The sequence below is a fragment of the Bos javanicus genome, chromosome 20 (genome assembly GCF_032452875.1).
Source record: "Bos javanicus breed banteng chromosome 20, ARS-OSU_banteng_1.0, whole genome shotgun sequence".
In the NCBI taxonomy this organism is placed as follows: domain Eukaryota; kingdom Metazoa; phylum Chordata; class Mammalia; order Artiodactyla; family Bovidae; genus Bos; species Bos javanicus.
In genome coordinates this window covers 59,061,542-59,075,135 of record NC_083887.1, presented here as the reverse complement: position 1 = coordinate 59,075,135, position 13,594 = coordinate 59,061,542, and the positions used below count along the sequence as shown (strand labels likewise).

Genomic DNA, 13,594 nt, shown 5'->3' with positions numbered 1-13,594 from the left:
AAATCAGGTCATTCTTAGAGACTCTGAACAGAAGCAATAAAACAGCAATTCTCAGTTATCCATAATTTCATGGATTCAACATGATTGCACAATGACAAAAACAAAACAGCACTTTCAAGTTGATGGAAGCAGAAAATATACACAGAGCCAAGTAATCAGCATGACTCACAGAGGTTCATGGAGTCTCATGATCACAACTTCTCCATTGTCAGCCCTCCAATGACTTTTTCAGAGCTGCCCTGCCCTCCTCTAAACATTTCCAGTCAGAGATTTATGAGTCCTGCTTCTTGCTAACCATTTGTAAGCAAATTAGCATTAATATAAAAGTCTTATTCACCCTCAACATGGACAGAATATAATAGAAACTCATTTCATAAATAGCAAACTATAAATATTCATTAGCTAATTGTGTAAAAATATTTTCTAAAACCTTTGTAAATTTGAAGTATTTGGGAGAAAATCACAAATTCATTTTCACTTGGAGTTTGCTGTATACCTGGTCACCAAGCCTGAATCCACTGTGGTACTTTTAAAAAAACATTTAGAACACCTCTCTCCCCAGAGATTCTAATTTGATAGATTGAGATGTGACACAGTTATCTGTATTTTAAAGAAATGCCATTGGTGATTATTCTTGCAAAGCCAGAGTTGAGAACTCGTGTTCTAAATTTTCCTTGAAGGATGGATAATTTAATTGTGAAATCTGAAATTTTCAGAAGTATTTTTAATGACATATCCAACTGTACATCAGAATTACTTTTCTTTATAATCCCCTAATTTAAAAGATGTATTCGTAAGTTTTTAATCAAAATTATCTCCAAAAAACTTATTCAAATGAAAATAATAATTTGACCAACTGTGTCAAAAAAGATTGTACTGATGGCTCATTTAGTAAGCATTCTGCCTTATGTTATGGCATTTATTTAGTAAAATATATAAGTATGCAAGGCATTCAATTACAATCTTACCATAATCAATATATCTAACATATACTGGTAGTAATAAAATAATATACCTTATCAGGAATTAAACAGAGATTATCTGAAATATTATTTCCAGGTGCAAACTTAAAACTAACATTATTACTATTGAGTCTCGTAAAAATTCTTTATATACAATTTTAATAAATTGTCTCCTTCAAGTTAATATTCTAAGACGGTTGCTTAAATTTTCCTTATTCATTTACAGTGTGGTAGGATTATTGATTCACCTAGGCCTTGCAATGATTCCTCAACCCGAGCTGAAGAACCCTGAGCACTGAAGAAATCTTTAAGGGACAACCAGGGCTGAAGGTCGCAAGAGCATTCAAGGATCTCCCATAAACATCAGCATTAAAATGCAATTACACCAGGAAGTCTGCAGGAAAATCAGTGCGCACTCTAAAGGAAGGCTCAAGGACCTATTTCCCTCTTTAATTACACCAAAAAAGATTCCAATCATACCTCAAGAATAGGGCTCCAATCAAGGATAGAAGAACTCATGAAAACCATCCCATTTCTTGAGACGGTAGCAGGCGAAGCGTTGTCAATGTTATGAGGTTCAAAAACAATCTTGCAGTTTGGAGCCATGGGAATCCGATCGCCATTGGCAAGGGTTAGTGTTTTGTTATCATCCAAAACGGAATTCAGATTTTCAATCCAGATGGCGTCTACTGGACCATCAAGAACTATCCAGATATGCTCCCCTAAAACATCCCACCAAGGGCAGGCGGAAGAGCATACAGACACATATATGCATATATACATAACTACTATGCTTGAAGAAATATCATAACAATGTAATTTTAATTAATTTTTAAATAAAGCTTTGACCTAAATGATTATCTTATTTCTTTGCATAGGGGTCTTCCAGTTCTTTATGTAGCAGCTGTTTAAAGCACACAATCAAAACAAAAAGTCATTTGTTCCCTGAAAAGATGCTCATTGAGCACCTTCTTTGTATCAGCATTGTTCCTGAGATAGGGTGATAAAAAAGACAACATCCTGCCCGTCACAGAGGTTGCTTTCTAAGGGGTAGAGATGACAAAGCAATATACAAAGAAATATGTAAGAAAGATTCAGCAGGATAAGAGGGTGGGGCATTTTAGATAAAGTAGTCCATGAAATATTTCTGGAGCAGAATAATGTGATGAAGAGATGTAGAACTAGGATTTTTCAGGCAGTGGCAATAGTAGTTGCAAAGGTCCTGAAGTAGGTAGAAGCTAAGGGGATCATGCTCCAGGAACAACAGGAAGTCAAACCTAGTTAGAAAGACAAGAAGGCAGAAAGGGATGTGAGTGATGTCAGAAAGACAGGCAGGGCTTCAGGAATCCATTCCGGTTGGCCCAGGCTGAGTTTGAGATGTTCAACAAGACAGCCCATAGACCAGTTGAGTTGGGAATTCAAAGACTAGAGATTAAAATGTAGAGATCAGCTTAGAGATGGCATTGAGAGCCACGGACTGGGTAAGTTTCATCCAGATCATAAGTGTATAGATAAGAAGTCTGAGAACAGAGGCACTTGAACGTTCAGACTTCTGGGTCTGAACCAGGGTCTCCTACGCTGGTTCCTCCCTCTGGCCAACCTCTCAGTGAAGCAGAAGTAGAGGAAGGTACCCATGATGTCAAGTGGTGGAAGAGTTTGAAGGAGTGATCAGCTGTGCCAGACACTGCTGAGAGTGGGACTAGACTGAGAAGCGACAGCTTGTGTGTGACAAGGTGGAGGTTATGAGTGTCCCCAACAGAGCACTTTCTGAGGGACACTAGGCACAAAGACTAACAAACGTCAGGTCAGGAGATATTTGGAGGTAAAGACAGCAGCATAAGCAGAACACCCAACAGAAATGCCCTTGTAAATTTAGGTATTCGGTTTCACAGTTGCTCTTAATTTTTTAACCACTAGTTCTCTTTTACAAACCAGCACCATGACCAAGTCTGTAGTTCTAATTTTTATTTGTAACAACTATGCCGTACTCTGAGTCAAATGAAATGCTTAGAAAATCCTAATTATGCTTATTCAACTAGCAGTTTAAGGAAAATTGTGATCCGATCGCCAGAGTCCCTGTGAAAGTAAAAGTGTATGTTGCCCTTTTTTAAAAGAGTTAAAAAAAAAAAAAAAAAACACCTCTCTGAGTGCCTAGTCTCTAAGTTAACATTTGCTCACTGGATCTGTGTGACACAGGATTACTAGAATAAGTCAGAAACAAAAGTGTATTTAATTCCCATAAAACAGCAGCAGTTTCTAATACACTAGAAATGAAGCATTTTCTTTTCTCTTTCACCATTGGTATTGGGTTGATCAATCACATTCCCTCAGAAAGATCTGTGGTGTCATCTTAAATGTTTTTCAACAGAACACTGTTTCCCAAGGCATGGACTCATGAAGTGAACCCAAATGTCTCCGCCCTCCTCCTGTATCCTCCTGTGTCCCTGCAATTGCTTTCACGGTGCTTTCTCCTACTCATTCAGGAGTGACAGGAGAACTGATCATCACCTCCTCCATCTGAACTTATATTCTGGGACCACTGGGCTCAGTTTGCAGGGTCCCTAAGTAAGAAAATATTCAGAGTGAACCACTAGCCTTTAAGGAATTGGTTTAAACTAAAGCCAAACACACATGTCATCTAAAGAGAATGACGTATGATCAAAAACTTTCTTTTTGATACAATCTTCTTTCCTAAGAAGCTCATTTCCACCTATGATTTTACAGGAGAATCGGTTTTCTAAAGATAGGCCATACTGAGATGAGTACCATTTTTTAAATATTCAGTGAAAATAGTTATGGTGAAATCACTTGACTTAATACAATCAGTTTTCTTTAACAACTTTTGCTATTTCATTCTAAGATATCACAGGAATATAGAAATATTTTTTCAAAAGGAAAATAATTCCCTTTGTAACCCAAAAAAGGGAGGAGGTGGATATTTTAAATACATTAATCAATCATTTCTGTGTTTCAACATTCACAAATATCATACTGATTTATGACTTCTTGGTCTTGGATAAGATATTATATAGAAAATACAATGTTACTAATTTTACTTCTTTTTAATATTTATTTATTTGGCTGTGTTAGGTCTTTGTTGTGGCCCACAAGCTCAATTTCCCTCTGGTATGTGGGTTTTTAGTTCCCCAACGAGGGATCGAACCCGTGTTTCCTGCATTGGAAGATGGATTCTTGGCCACTGGACTACCAGGAAGTCCCCTACTAATTTTAAATAGCTACCAAGGCTTTTATTTAGAAGCACGTGTCAAAAATTATAGCTGTAATTCAGGGTCTATGGTGGTCCAGTGGCTAAAACTCCTTGCTTTCACCCCAGGGGATAGAGGTTCAATCCTTGGTGGGAGAACTAAGATCTTGCATGCTGTGTGGTGCTACCAAAAAAAAAAAAAGTATAAACTAATACTCTCTTTAGAGTCATGGATGTAGAAAACAAACTTATGGTTACCAGAGGTGAGGAGAGGAGGGATACATTGGGAGATTGGGCTGGACATACACACTGCTATATATAAAATAGATAACTAAGAAAAACCTGGTGTATAGCACAGGGAGCTCTACTCAATACTCTGTAATGACCTATATGGAAAAGAATTTTTTAAAAAAAGAACTGGTACGTGTATATGGATAACTGATTTGCTTTGCTGTACACCTGAAACTAACACAAAACGGTAAACCAGCTTTACTCCAATAAAAATTTAAAAATAAAAAATTACACTCGTAATTCGTCTCCTACCTTTCTTAGCCCTCAATGTTTTCCTCCAAAGAGTAGAAAATATCCCATCGGTCCAATCATTTGTCGCCACATCAAGCCGACCGAACATCTGTGGGGCTGTAATCGCTTTAGGATTCATCCTCATTTCCCGATGTGGTTTTCCACAATCTATACCAAGTAAATCCAGATTTTAAACAACTCACATGTAGAATGAACCATCATTAGGCAACACTGCACCAGTTTGCAGTGTACTATCTGTCAGCAGATATTCAAAACATGAAAAATACAAAATTACATTGAAAATACATATCTTACTGCACCCCAAGTTATCATAATTATCCTCATTATATGTTACTGACCAAAGCACTTTTTTATCATCTGGAAAAGAAAATTGCATGTTACAAAAGGGGGGGAAATGATACCATGCTGGAATTGACGAAGGAATTAATGTAATCTGGAAGTGCTTCAAATGTCACAGCTCAAAATCTTTTGGTTTCTGGTCTACTAGGTTAAATCGTAGGTCCCTGATGGCTCAGACGGTAAAGAATCTGCCTACAATGCAGGAGACCTGGGTTCGATCCCTGGGTCAGGAAGATCTTCTGGATAAGGGAATGGCAACCCACTCCAGTATTCTTGCCTGCAGAATTCCATGGACAGAGGAGCCCGGTGGGCTACAGTCCATGGGATCATAAAGAGTCAGAAACAATTGAAGGACGAAGCATGCATGCACACACTTTAAATCTTATATCTGAAATTCACTGCCTGATTCTCCTCATTAACAGCTTTCATTTGCTGAGATATGGTCTTGCTCATTTGGAAAAAATCAGCTAAATTAATGTGACAAAAATCAAGAATTATTTTTCTGTGGTCAACTTCAAAAAAGGTATGCAAATCTCTCAAACTTTGAAACTATTCTCAAGTAAGATGAATTCTGTACATAGGAGACTATAGATAGTAAGTTTTAAAAAATCAAATAAAAAGATTTAAAGTATATTATACATGGAATCTTAAAAAATGGTACAAGTGAACTTATTTGAAAAACAGAAATAGACTCAGAGACATATAAAACAAGTTTGTGGTTACCAAAGGAGACGGGCAGGGAGGGATAAATTAAGAGTTCAGGATTCAAATATACACATATATTTATACATATATGTAAAAATCAACAAGGACCTACTGTATAGAACAAGGAGCTACATTTAATATCTTATCACTTCATGGCAAATAGATGGGGAAACAGTGGACACAGTGGCTGACTTTATTTTTCTGGGCTCCAAAATCACTGCAGATGGTGATTGCAGCCATGAAATTAAAAGACGCTTGCTCCTTGGAAGGAAAGTTATGACCAACTTAGCATATTAAAAAGCAGAGACATTACTTTGCCAACAAAGGTCCATCTAGTCAAGGCTATGGTTTTTCCAGTGGTCATGTATGGATGTGAGAGTTGGACTGTGAAGAAGGCTGAGCACTGAAGAATTGATGCTTTTGAACTGTGGTGTTGGAAAAGACTCTTGAGAGTCCCTTGGACTGCAAGGAGATACAACCAGTCCATCCTTAAGGAGATCAGTCCTGGGTGTTCATTGGAGGGACTGATGTTGAAGCTGAAAATTCCAGTACTTTGGCCACCTGATGAGAAGAGCTGACTCATTGGAAAAGACCCTGATGCTGGGAGGGATTAAGGGCAGGAGGAGAAGAGGACGACAGAGGATGAGATGGTTGGATGGCATCACTGACTCTATGGACATGGGTTTGGGTGGACTCCAGGAGTTGGTGATGGACAGGAAGGCCTAGCGTGCTGTGGTTCATGGGGTCGCAAAGAGTTGGACACGACTGAGCGACTGAATTGAACTGAATAACCTATAATGGAGGAGAATCTAGAAAAGAATATATATACAATGGAATCACTTTGTATACATCTGAAACTAATACAATATGTAAATCAACCATATTTCAATAAAAAAATTTAAGATTTAAAATGCAAAATCATAAAAATAGAGGCTAAAATGTCACATATTATGTGAAAGATTGACAAACACAGGCACACAAGCATGGATATGCATACTGTCAAGGTGTTAAATTAAAACTTTTCTAGAAAATTAAATGATAATTCTCTTTTTCCAAAATCAGAAAAAGAGTCAGGGTTAATTATTTGCAATATTTTACAGTGCTGAAGCTCAACTTTGGCACAATGCAGGTTTTTCAATAAATGATATCCATAAGACTAGCAAAACTTTTTAAAAAAAATCTAATCACACTTTACAAAAGGCCAGCAAACTCTTCAGATGTCTGACAGCAGCATAGATGAAAACTGGACTTGGTCTGTTGCTCATATAAGAGAAACTATCACAAATTATTCCATTATTGTTGTAGGTTGAATTGTATCATTTTCATTTAAAATCCCATAATATTTTTATACGAGCACTGTAAGGAAAAAAAAATGCTTGACTTTTCAAATGTTAGTTAAACTGATTCTTCTTAATTCTTTCCACCTTCCTGGACTCTGCCCCAGAGTAAGCATTCTTTTCTTGCTGTCCGCTCCTTAGGTCCTCCTTATGGAGAACCCTAGACGGCCCCTCCTGTCCACAGTCTGTGCTCTTCATGGCACAAAGGGCTAATCACACCATTCCTCAGCTCTACGGCTTCCCATCACCCACAGGATAAAATCTAAGAGTTCAGCTAAAGTTATAAAGCTTCTCATGCTGTGCCCTTGCTTCAAATTTGAGTTCCTCCAGAAGCAAAGCCTGAGATAAAGACAGGGGAACTGGGAGTTTGAATTTGGGTGAAAGACAGTGAAGCAGAGAAGCAGAGAAAGCCAATAAAGAGCTTGTTGGTGAGCTGGCCACAGACGGAGTGTCCCTCTAGGAGACAGGAGGAGATGGACATTTGCCTTCCACTCTTTCCGCCATATTGGTTGAGGGTATGGCTGCCTCAGGAAAATAACATCCCACCCAATCCCTTCCTCCAGGCTGAGCCAATTCCCAGGAACTGGAAAGGAATAAGGCTGACAAACTCAGAGATACCACTGGTGTTTGGGGGAGAAACTGTCCAACGGTTGTATCTGTAGCAGGGGAGGGTCAAAGGGAGGTGGCCCTGGGCACCAATAGCATTGGTTACCCCTCCGCATCTCCCCTCGCCCACCCCCACAACACAAATTACATCTTATCCATACCAGAGCACTTCCCCTGGTATGTCAGGCTTTCACCAGTCCCTTCTGTCTACTCAGCCCATTCATTCTGCTAAGAATACCTTTTATCCATCTGCTATTTAACCCTCAAACCTTAGATGAAGTAGCATCTGCTCTGTAAGCCTTTCTAGAATTCCTTAGAAAGGTTCTGATCTCCTTTGCCTCTGCTCACACCATAACTGTCCACATCTTCCCCACATCCAATCTTCTATGCTGAGATCTAATTATCTGTGACACTTCACTTCACTGTAAACTCTTTCAAGACATGGCAATTTTTCTTTCATGCCTGCTTGGTGTTAGTTCTAGAAAGTCTTGTAGGTCTTTGTAGAACTATTCAACTTTGGCTTCATCAACATTAGTGGTTGGGGCATAGATTTGGATTATTGTGTTGTTGAATGCCTTGCCTTGGAAACAAACTGAGATCATTGGGGTTTTGAGACCGCACCAAAGTATTGCAAACTAAAACCAAGAACGAGTCAATAAACAGCAAGTAGTCTAATAATTTATTCATTTTTGCAGAGAACTTCTCCAAAGCCAGTGATGCCATATTGATTGAGTACATAGTTTAGATATATTATACATAATATATCTATGTCATTTAATATTTAGTACTCATTTTAAGACACTGGGGCTTCCCAGGTGGCTCAGTTGGTAAAGAATTTGCCCACAATGCAGGAGACCCAGGTTCAATCCATGGGTCAGGAAGATCCCCTGAAGAAGGAAATGGCAACCCACTTCAATACTCTTGTCTGGGAAATCCCATGGACAGAGGAGTCTGGTGGGCTACCCACTCTGGGAATGCAAGAATCAGACACAACTAAACCACCACCACCCCAACTCATTTTGCTCAGGTAACTGTACCCAGCACATTTGTAGTTTATTAAGAGAAGGCAGCTTCATACCAACAAAAGTATTATTAAGCATAGTTTAAGAGAGGGAATACATCATTTTAATGCTATATAAAGATCCCCAAACAGAATTTTAATAGCACACATGAAAATTACATGACAAAGTCCTGCAGGTGTGAAATCTCAGTTTTAGTGGAGGTAGGTGCTGGCTGAGAGTATAATCCTGTCTCAGTGTGATGACCCCCACATACAGTCCTATTGTACAGAATTCACTTCATCCTATGGTTGAGGAAACAGACTAAATCCAACATGTGCAGGACCCTAGAACAAATACACACCATCACTAGCAACCAATATCAGTGCACTGAAGCTCCAAAAGCTGACCAGAAACCCAGCCAAGCAGCTTTTCCCTGTGGGACAATGCATGGTGCATTCTAACAGCCAAAGTTCTGTGAAATTTTGGAACTTATCTGCCATGACCATTGTTGCCAATACTTTTAAGAAGAAAGTCATCAATGTTTCATAAGAACGAGAGAATACAAGGATAATTGTGAACAAGGCAATAGCCATTATGCTTAGATGACCCTGGGTTAGGGGCTTAGATATAAGGCTTAGGGACATCTGGAAATTAAGTGCACTGATTTCACTTCTCAAGAAAAATATCTGATTTGGGGCAGGAAATTAGTTTACAGTGAGGGTGGTTTTTCAGCACATAGAATTTAAGAATCAGGTTTGGAATTATATTTATTGAGAGGTAGCATCTTATATCGGAGAAGGCAATGGCACCCCACTCCAGTACTCTTGCCTGGAAAATCCCATGGATGGAGGAGCCTGGAAGGCTGTAGTCCATGGGGTCGCTGAGGGTCGGACACAACTGACTGACTTCACTTTCACTTTTCTCTTTCATGCATTGGAGAAGGAAACGGCAACCCACTCCAGTGTTCTTGCCTGGAGAATCCCAGGGATGGGGAAGCCTGGTGGGCTGCCATCTATGGGGTTGCACAGAGTCGGACACGACTGAAGTGACTTAGCAATAGCATCTTATATTGGGGCTTCCCTGGTAGCTCAGCTGGTGAAGAATCTGCCTGCAATGCAGAAGACCCCAGTTTGATTCCTGGGTTGGGAAGGTCTCCTGGAGAAGGGATAGGCTACCCACTCCAGTCTTCTTGGGCTTCCTTGGTGGTTCAGCTGGTAAAGAATCCACCCACAATGTGGGAGACCTGGATCTTATGTCATATATTAAGCATCTTGCTGCTGCTGCTGCTAAGTTGCTTCAGTCGTGTCTGACTCCGTGCAACCCCATAGACGGCAGCCCACCAGGCTCCCCCGTCCCTGAGGTTCCCCAGGCAAGAACACTGGAGTGGGTTGCCATTTCCTTCTCCAATGTATGAAAGTGAAAAGCGAAAGTGAAGTCGCTCAGCCATGTCCGACTCTTAGCGACCCCATGGACTGCAGCCTACCAGGCTCCTCTGCTCATGGGATTTTCCTGGCAAGAGTACTGGAGCATCTTATATTAAGTCATAATTGCAAAATGGTATGGTATGCTGGGAAAATTCTGGGTTTTACCTTAATGGGCTCTGACCTTAACTTAGAGTCTCATTATTTACCATCTTTTTGATGTTGAGTATTTCTAAAGTTGAATCTTGACTTTTTGTCCAAAATGGAGATAACAGTAGTCACATCTCAAGATCATTTTGAAAACTAAATGGCATAACATATGGAAAACATATAACACAGTCCATGAAATCACTTTAAAAAAAATGCATAATTCAGAAAATCCAAGATACAGAAATAATCTTGTGTCTGCCCATGAATGAATGAATAAAGAAGATGTGGCACACATATGCAATGGAATATTGTTCATCCACAAAATATAAGAACATCCTGCCATTTGTGAAAACATGGATGGACTTTGAGGATATCATGCTAAATGAAATAATTCAGACACAGAAAGACAGATACTGTGTGGTATCACTTATATGTGGCATCTAAAAAGTCAAGCTCAGAGAAACAGCTTCAGCAGAAGCTCCAATACTTTGGCTACCTGATGCAAAGAGATGACTCTTTGGAAAAGATGCTGATGCTGGGAAAGATTGGAGGCAGGAGGAGAAGGGGACAACAGAGGATGAGATGGCTGGATGCATCACCGACTCAATGAACATGAGTTTGAGCAAGCTCCAGGAGATAGTGAAAGTGAAAGTCGCTCTGTGCTGTCTGACTCTTTGCGACTCCATGGACTATACAGTCCATGGAATTCTCCAGGCCAGAATACTGGAGTGGGTAGCCTTTCCCTTCTCCAGGGGATTTTCCCAACCCAAGGATGGAACCCATGTCTCCCACATTGCAGGCGGATTCTTTACCAGCTGAGTCACAGGGAAGCCCAAGAATACTGGAGTAGGTAGCCTATCCCTTCTCCAGCAGATCTTCCCAACCTAGAAATCTAACCAGGGTCTCCTGCATTGCAGGCAGATTCTTTACCAACTGAGCTATTAGGGAATCCCAGAGATAGTGAAGGAGAGGGAAACCTGTGTAGTCCATGGGGTCACAAAGAGTTGGACATGACTTAGTGACTGAACAACAACAACAGAGAAACGGATTGTGGAATTGTAGTTACAAGGGATGGAGATGGGGCATGGAGAGATATTGGAAAAGGGTACAAAATGCTAGTTATAAAATTAGCAAGTTTGGGCACCTAATGTATCAGCATGGTGATTATAGCTAATAATACTGTATCATACAAATATTCAAATATTTCTAAGAAACTATCAATAAATCTTAAATGCTGTCATCACAAAAAAGAAATGGTTATTATGTGATATGATGGAGGTGGTAACTAATGCTATGGTGACAATAATTTTGCAACATATATATGGATCAAATCAGCACACTGCACACCTTAAACTTATATATGTGTCAAAATAATATTTGAATAAAGCTGAAAATGGGGGTTCCCTGGCAGTCCAGTGGTTAGGACTCTGTGCTTCCAATGCAGGGAGCACAGTTTGATCCCTGATTAGGAAACTAAGATCCCACATGCCATGCAGCACAATCAAATTTAAAAAAATTTTTTTAATTTAAAATATAAGCTGGAAAAAAATTTTTTTCTCCTCTGGTCTATTAATGTACTGTGTTACCTCTAAAACATATCCAATATTCAAAAAAGTTGTATCTTACATGCTGCTGCTGCTGTTTAGTAGCTAAGTCGTGTCTGACTCTTTTGCGACCCCATGCTATTCAACTCTAATATTGTTGCGTGCATGCTCAGTCATCTCTGACTCTTTGCAACCCCATGGACTATGGCCCACCAGGCTCCTCTGTCCATGGGAGTTCCCAGACAAGAATATGGGAGTGGGTTGCCATTTCCTTCTCTAAGAGGTCTCCTCCTATAAAAATATGTTAATATGCATCTATATTTGCATTCCTCTCGGAGCATTCACATGTCACAAAATTGTCCCAGGGTGGTGAGGCTTGACTGTCCCCTTACCTGTCAGGGCTCTCATCAAGGTATGGATGCAGGTGGTCTTCCCTGCCCCACTTGGCCCTAGGGTCATCATTCCGTGCCGCACTCTCTGTGTTTCAAACAGCTGGATGACTTTCAGTTTCCAAGGAGGATGGTTGATTAAACCAGCTTCTTCAACCTGAAAACAAAACAAAATCCCCACATAAACAGCTATCAGGACTTATCGTTGTGTTCAAAATAAGTACAGACATGGAGCAAGGTTAAAGGCATGGGGAGTTATTATTAATACATATGGATGTGACAGTTTGGAAAGATGGAAAAAGTTCTCAAGGCAAACAGTAGTGATGTTTGCACAGTACAATGAATGTATTTAGTACCACTGAGCTCTACACTTAAAAAATAGTTTAAAAGGTACATTTAAGCAATGAGTTTTACTACAATAAAAAATATATACACCTAGACAAAAAGCAGGCTGAACATAATCAAAATGATATCCCAACCTAATCCATATCTGACTTAGGGAATTACAAACACTTATATTTACATGAATGTACACATTAGGAACAACTTAAGAACAAAGGCTCAAATAGCAAAATTATTTTAGATGTTTAATTTAGAAGATACTATTTAGTATAAAAAGATCATTTCAAGCATACCAAGTTGACTGAAATTCCATACAACTGCCAAGCCATCTTTGTAAATCTAATGGATAGTTTTCATCTATCAAACAGATGTATGGAAGCTACTCAGTGAACCACTCTTCTAAATTTAAACTTCTATGAGCTTAATACAAATGATATCTTAATTTTACAGATAAGAAAACTGAGACACAAAGAATCTAAGTAATTTACCCAAGATTATTCATTGTAAAGTTATGGAGTAAGGATCTGACCCCAAGATTCAGCCCTATGGTTCATGCTCCTAACCATCATGCTTTGCTTAAATTCACTATAAATGATGCTTTTATTTTTACTTAAATAACTTTTGGATAGTATTTATGTATTATTTTATGCTATCTATTGACTCTTCATATTTCTCATATGCTACAAATTACAAATGTAAGTCACTTTATAAATTAGCTTATACTTAGCATTTTTAGGCAATGCTACAATTAAGTTGGCCATATGATGAAGAAGCCATTTGCAAAATGAATTATCACTTTTACCTGATTGGGAGATAAAGATTTTTATACACTGACTTTAAAGTCTCCCTGACTTTTAGGAAAGTCTCCCTAAAATACTTACAATATTTAATACTTAAAAATATTTAATTTTTATTACAAATACATTCAAAGAATTGAAATGCATTTTATAAATATGAGCTAGTCACTATTTCTATAAAACTTTTTTTTCCAAACGCTTTTTCATAGGAAAGGAAATTGAGGCACAAGATTTTCATGATTCATTTCCATCA

At 38.9% G+C, this 13,594-nt stretch overlaps 1 protein-coding gene across 2 annotated transcripts in view; it reads right to left on the bottom strand.

The window, feature by feature from the left end:
- The window catches only part of DNAH5 (dynein axonemal heavy chain 5), a 323,884-nt gene that overhangs the window by 137,468 nt on the left and 172,822 nt on the right, over positions 1–13,594 (bottom strand). For both annotated transcript variants that reach the window (XM_061393864.1, XM_061393863.1), the window contains exons 41-43: positions 12,206–12,359; positions 4,711–4,857; positions 1,443–1,684 (exon numbers count right to left, since the gene is read on the bottom strand). In XM_061393864.1, the coding sequence (XP_061249848.1) occupies positions 1,443–1,684; positions 4,711–4,857; positions 12,206–12,359 (543 nt within the window). The remainder of the gene's footprint in view (positions 1–1,442; positions 1,685–4,710; positions 4,858–12,205; positions 12,360–13,594) is intronic.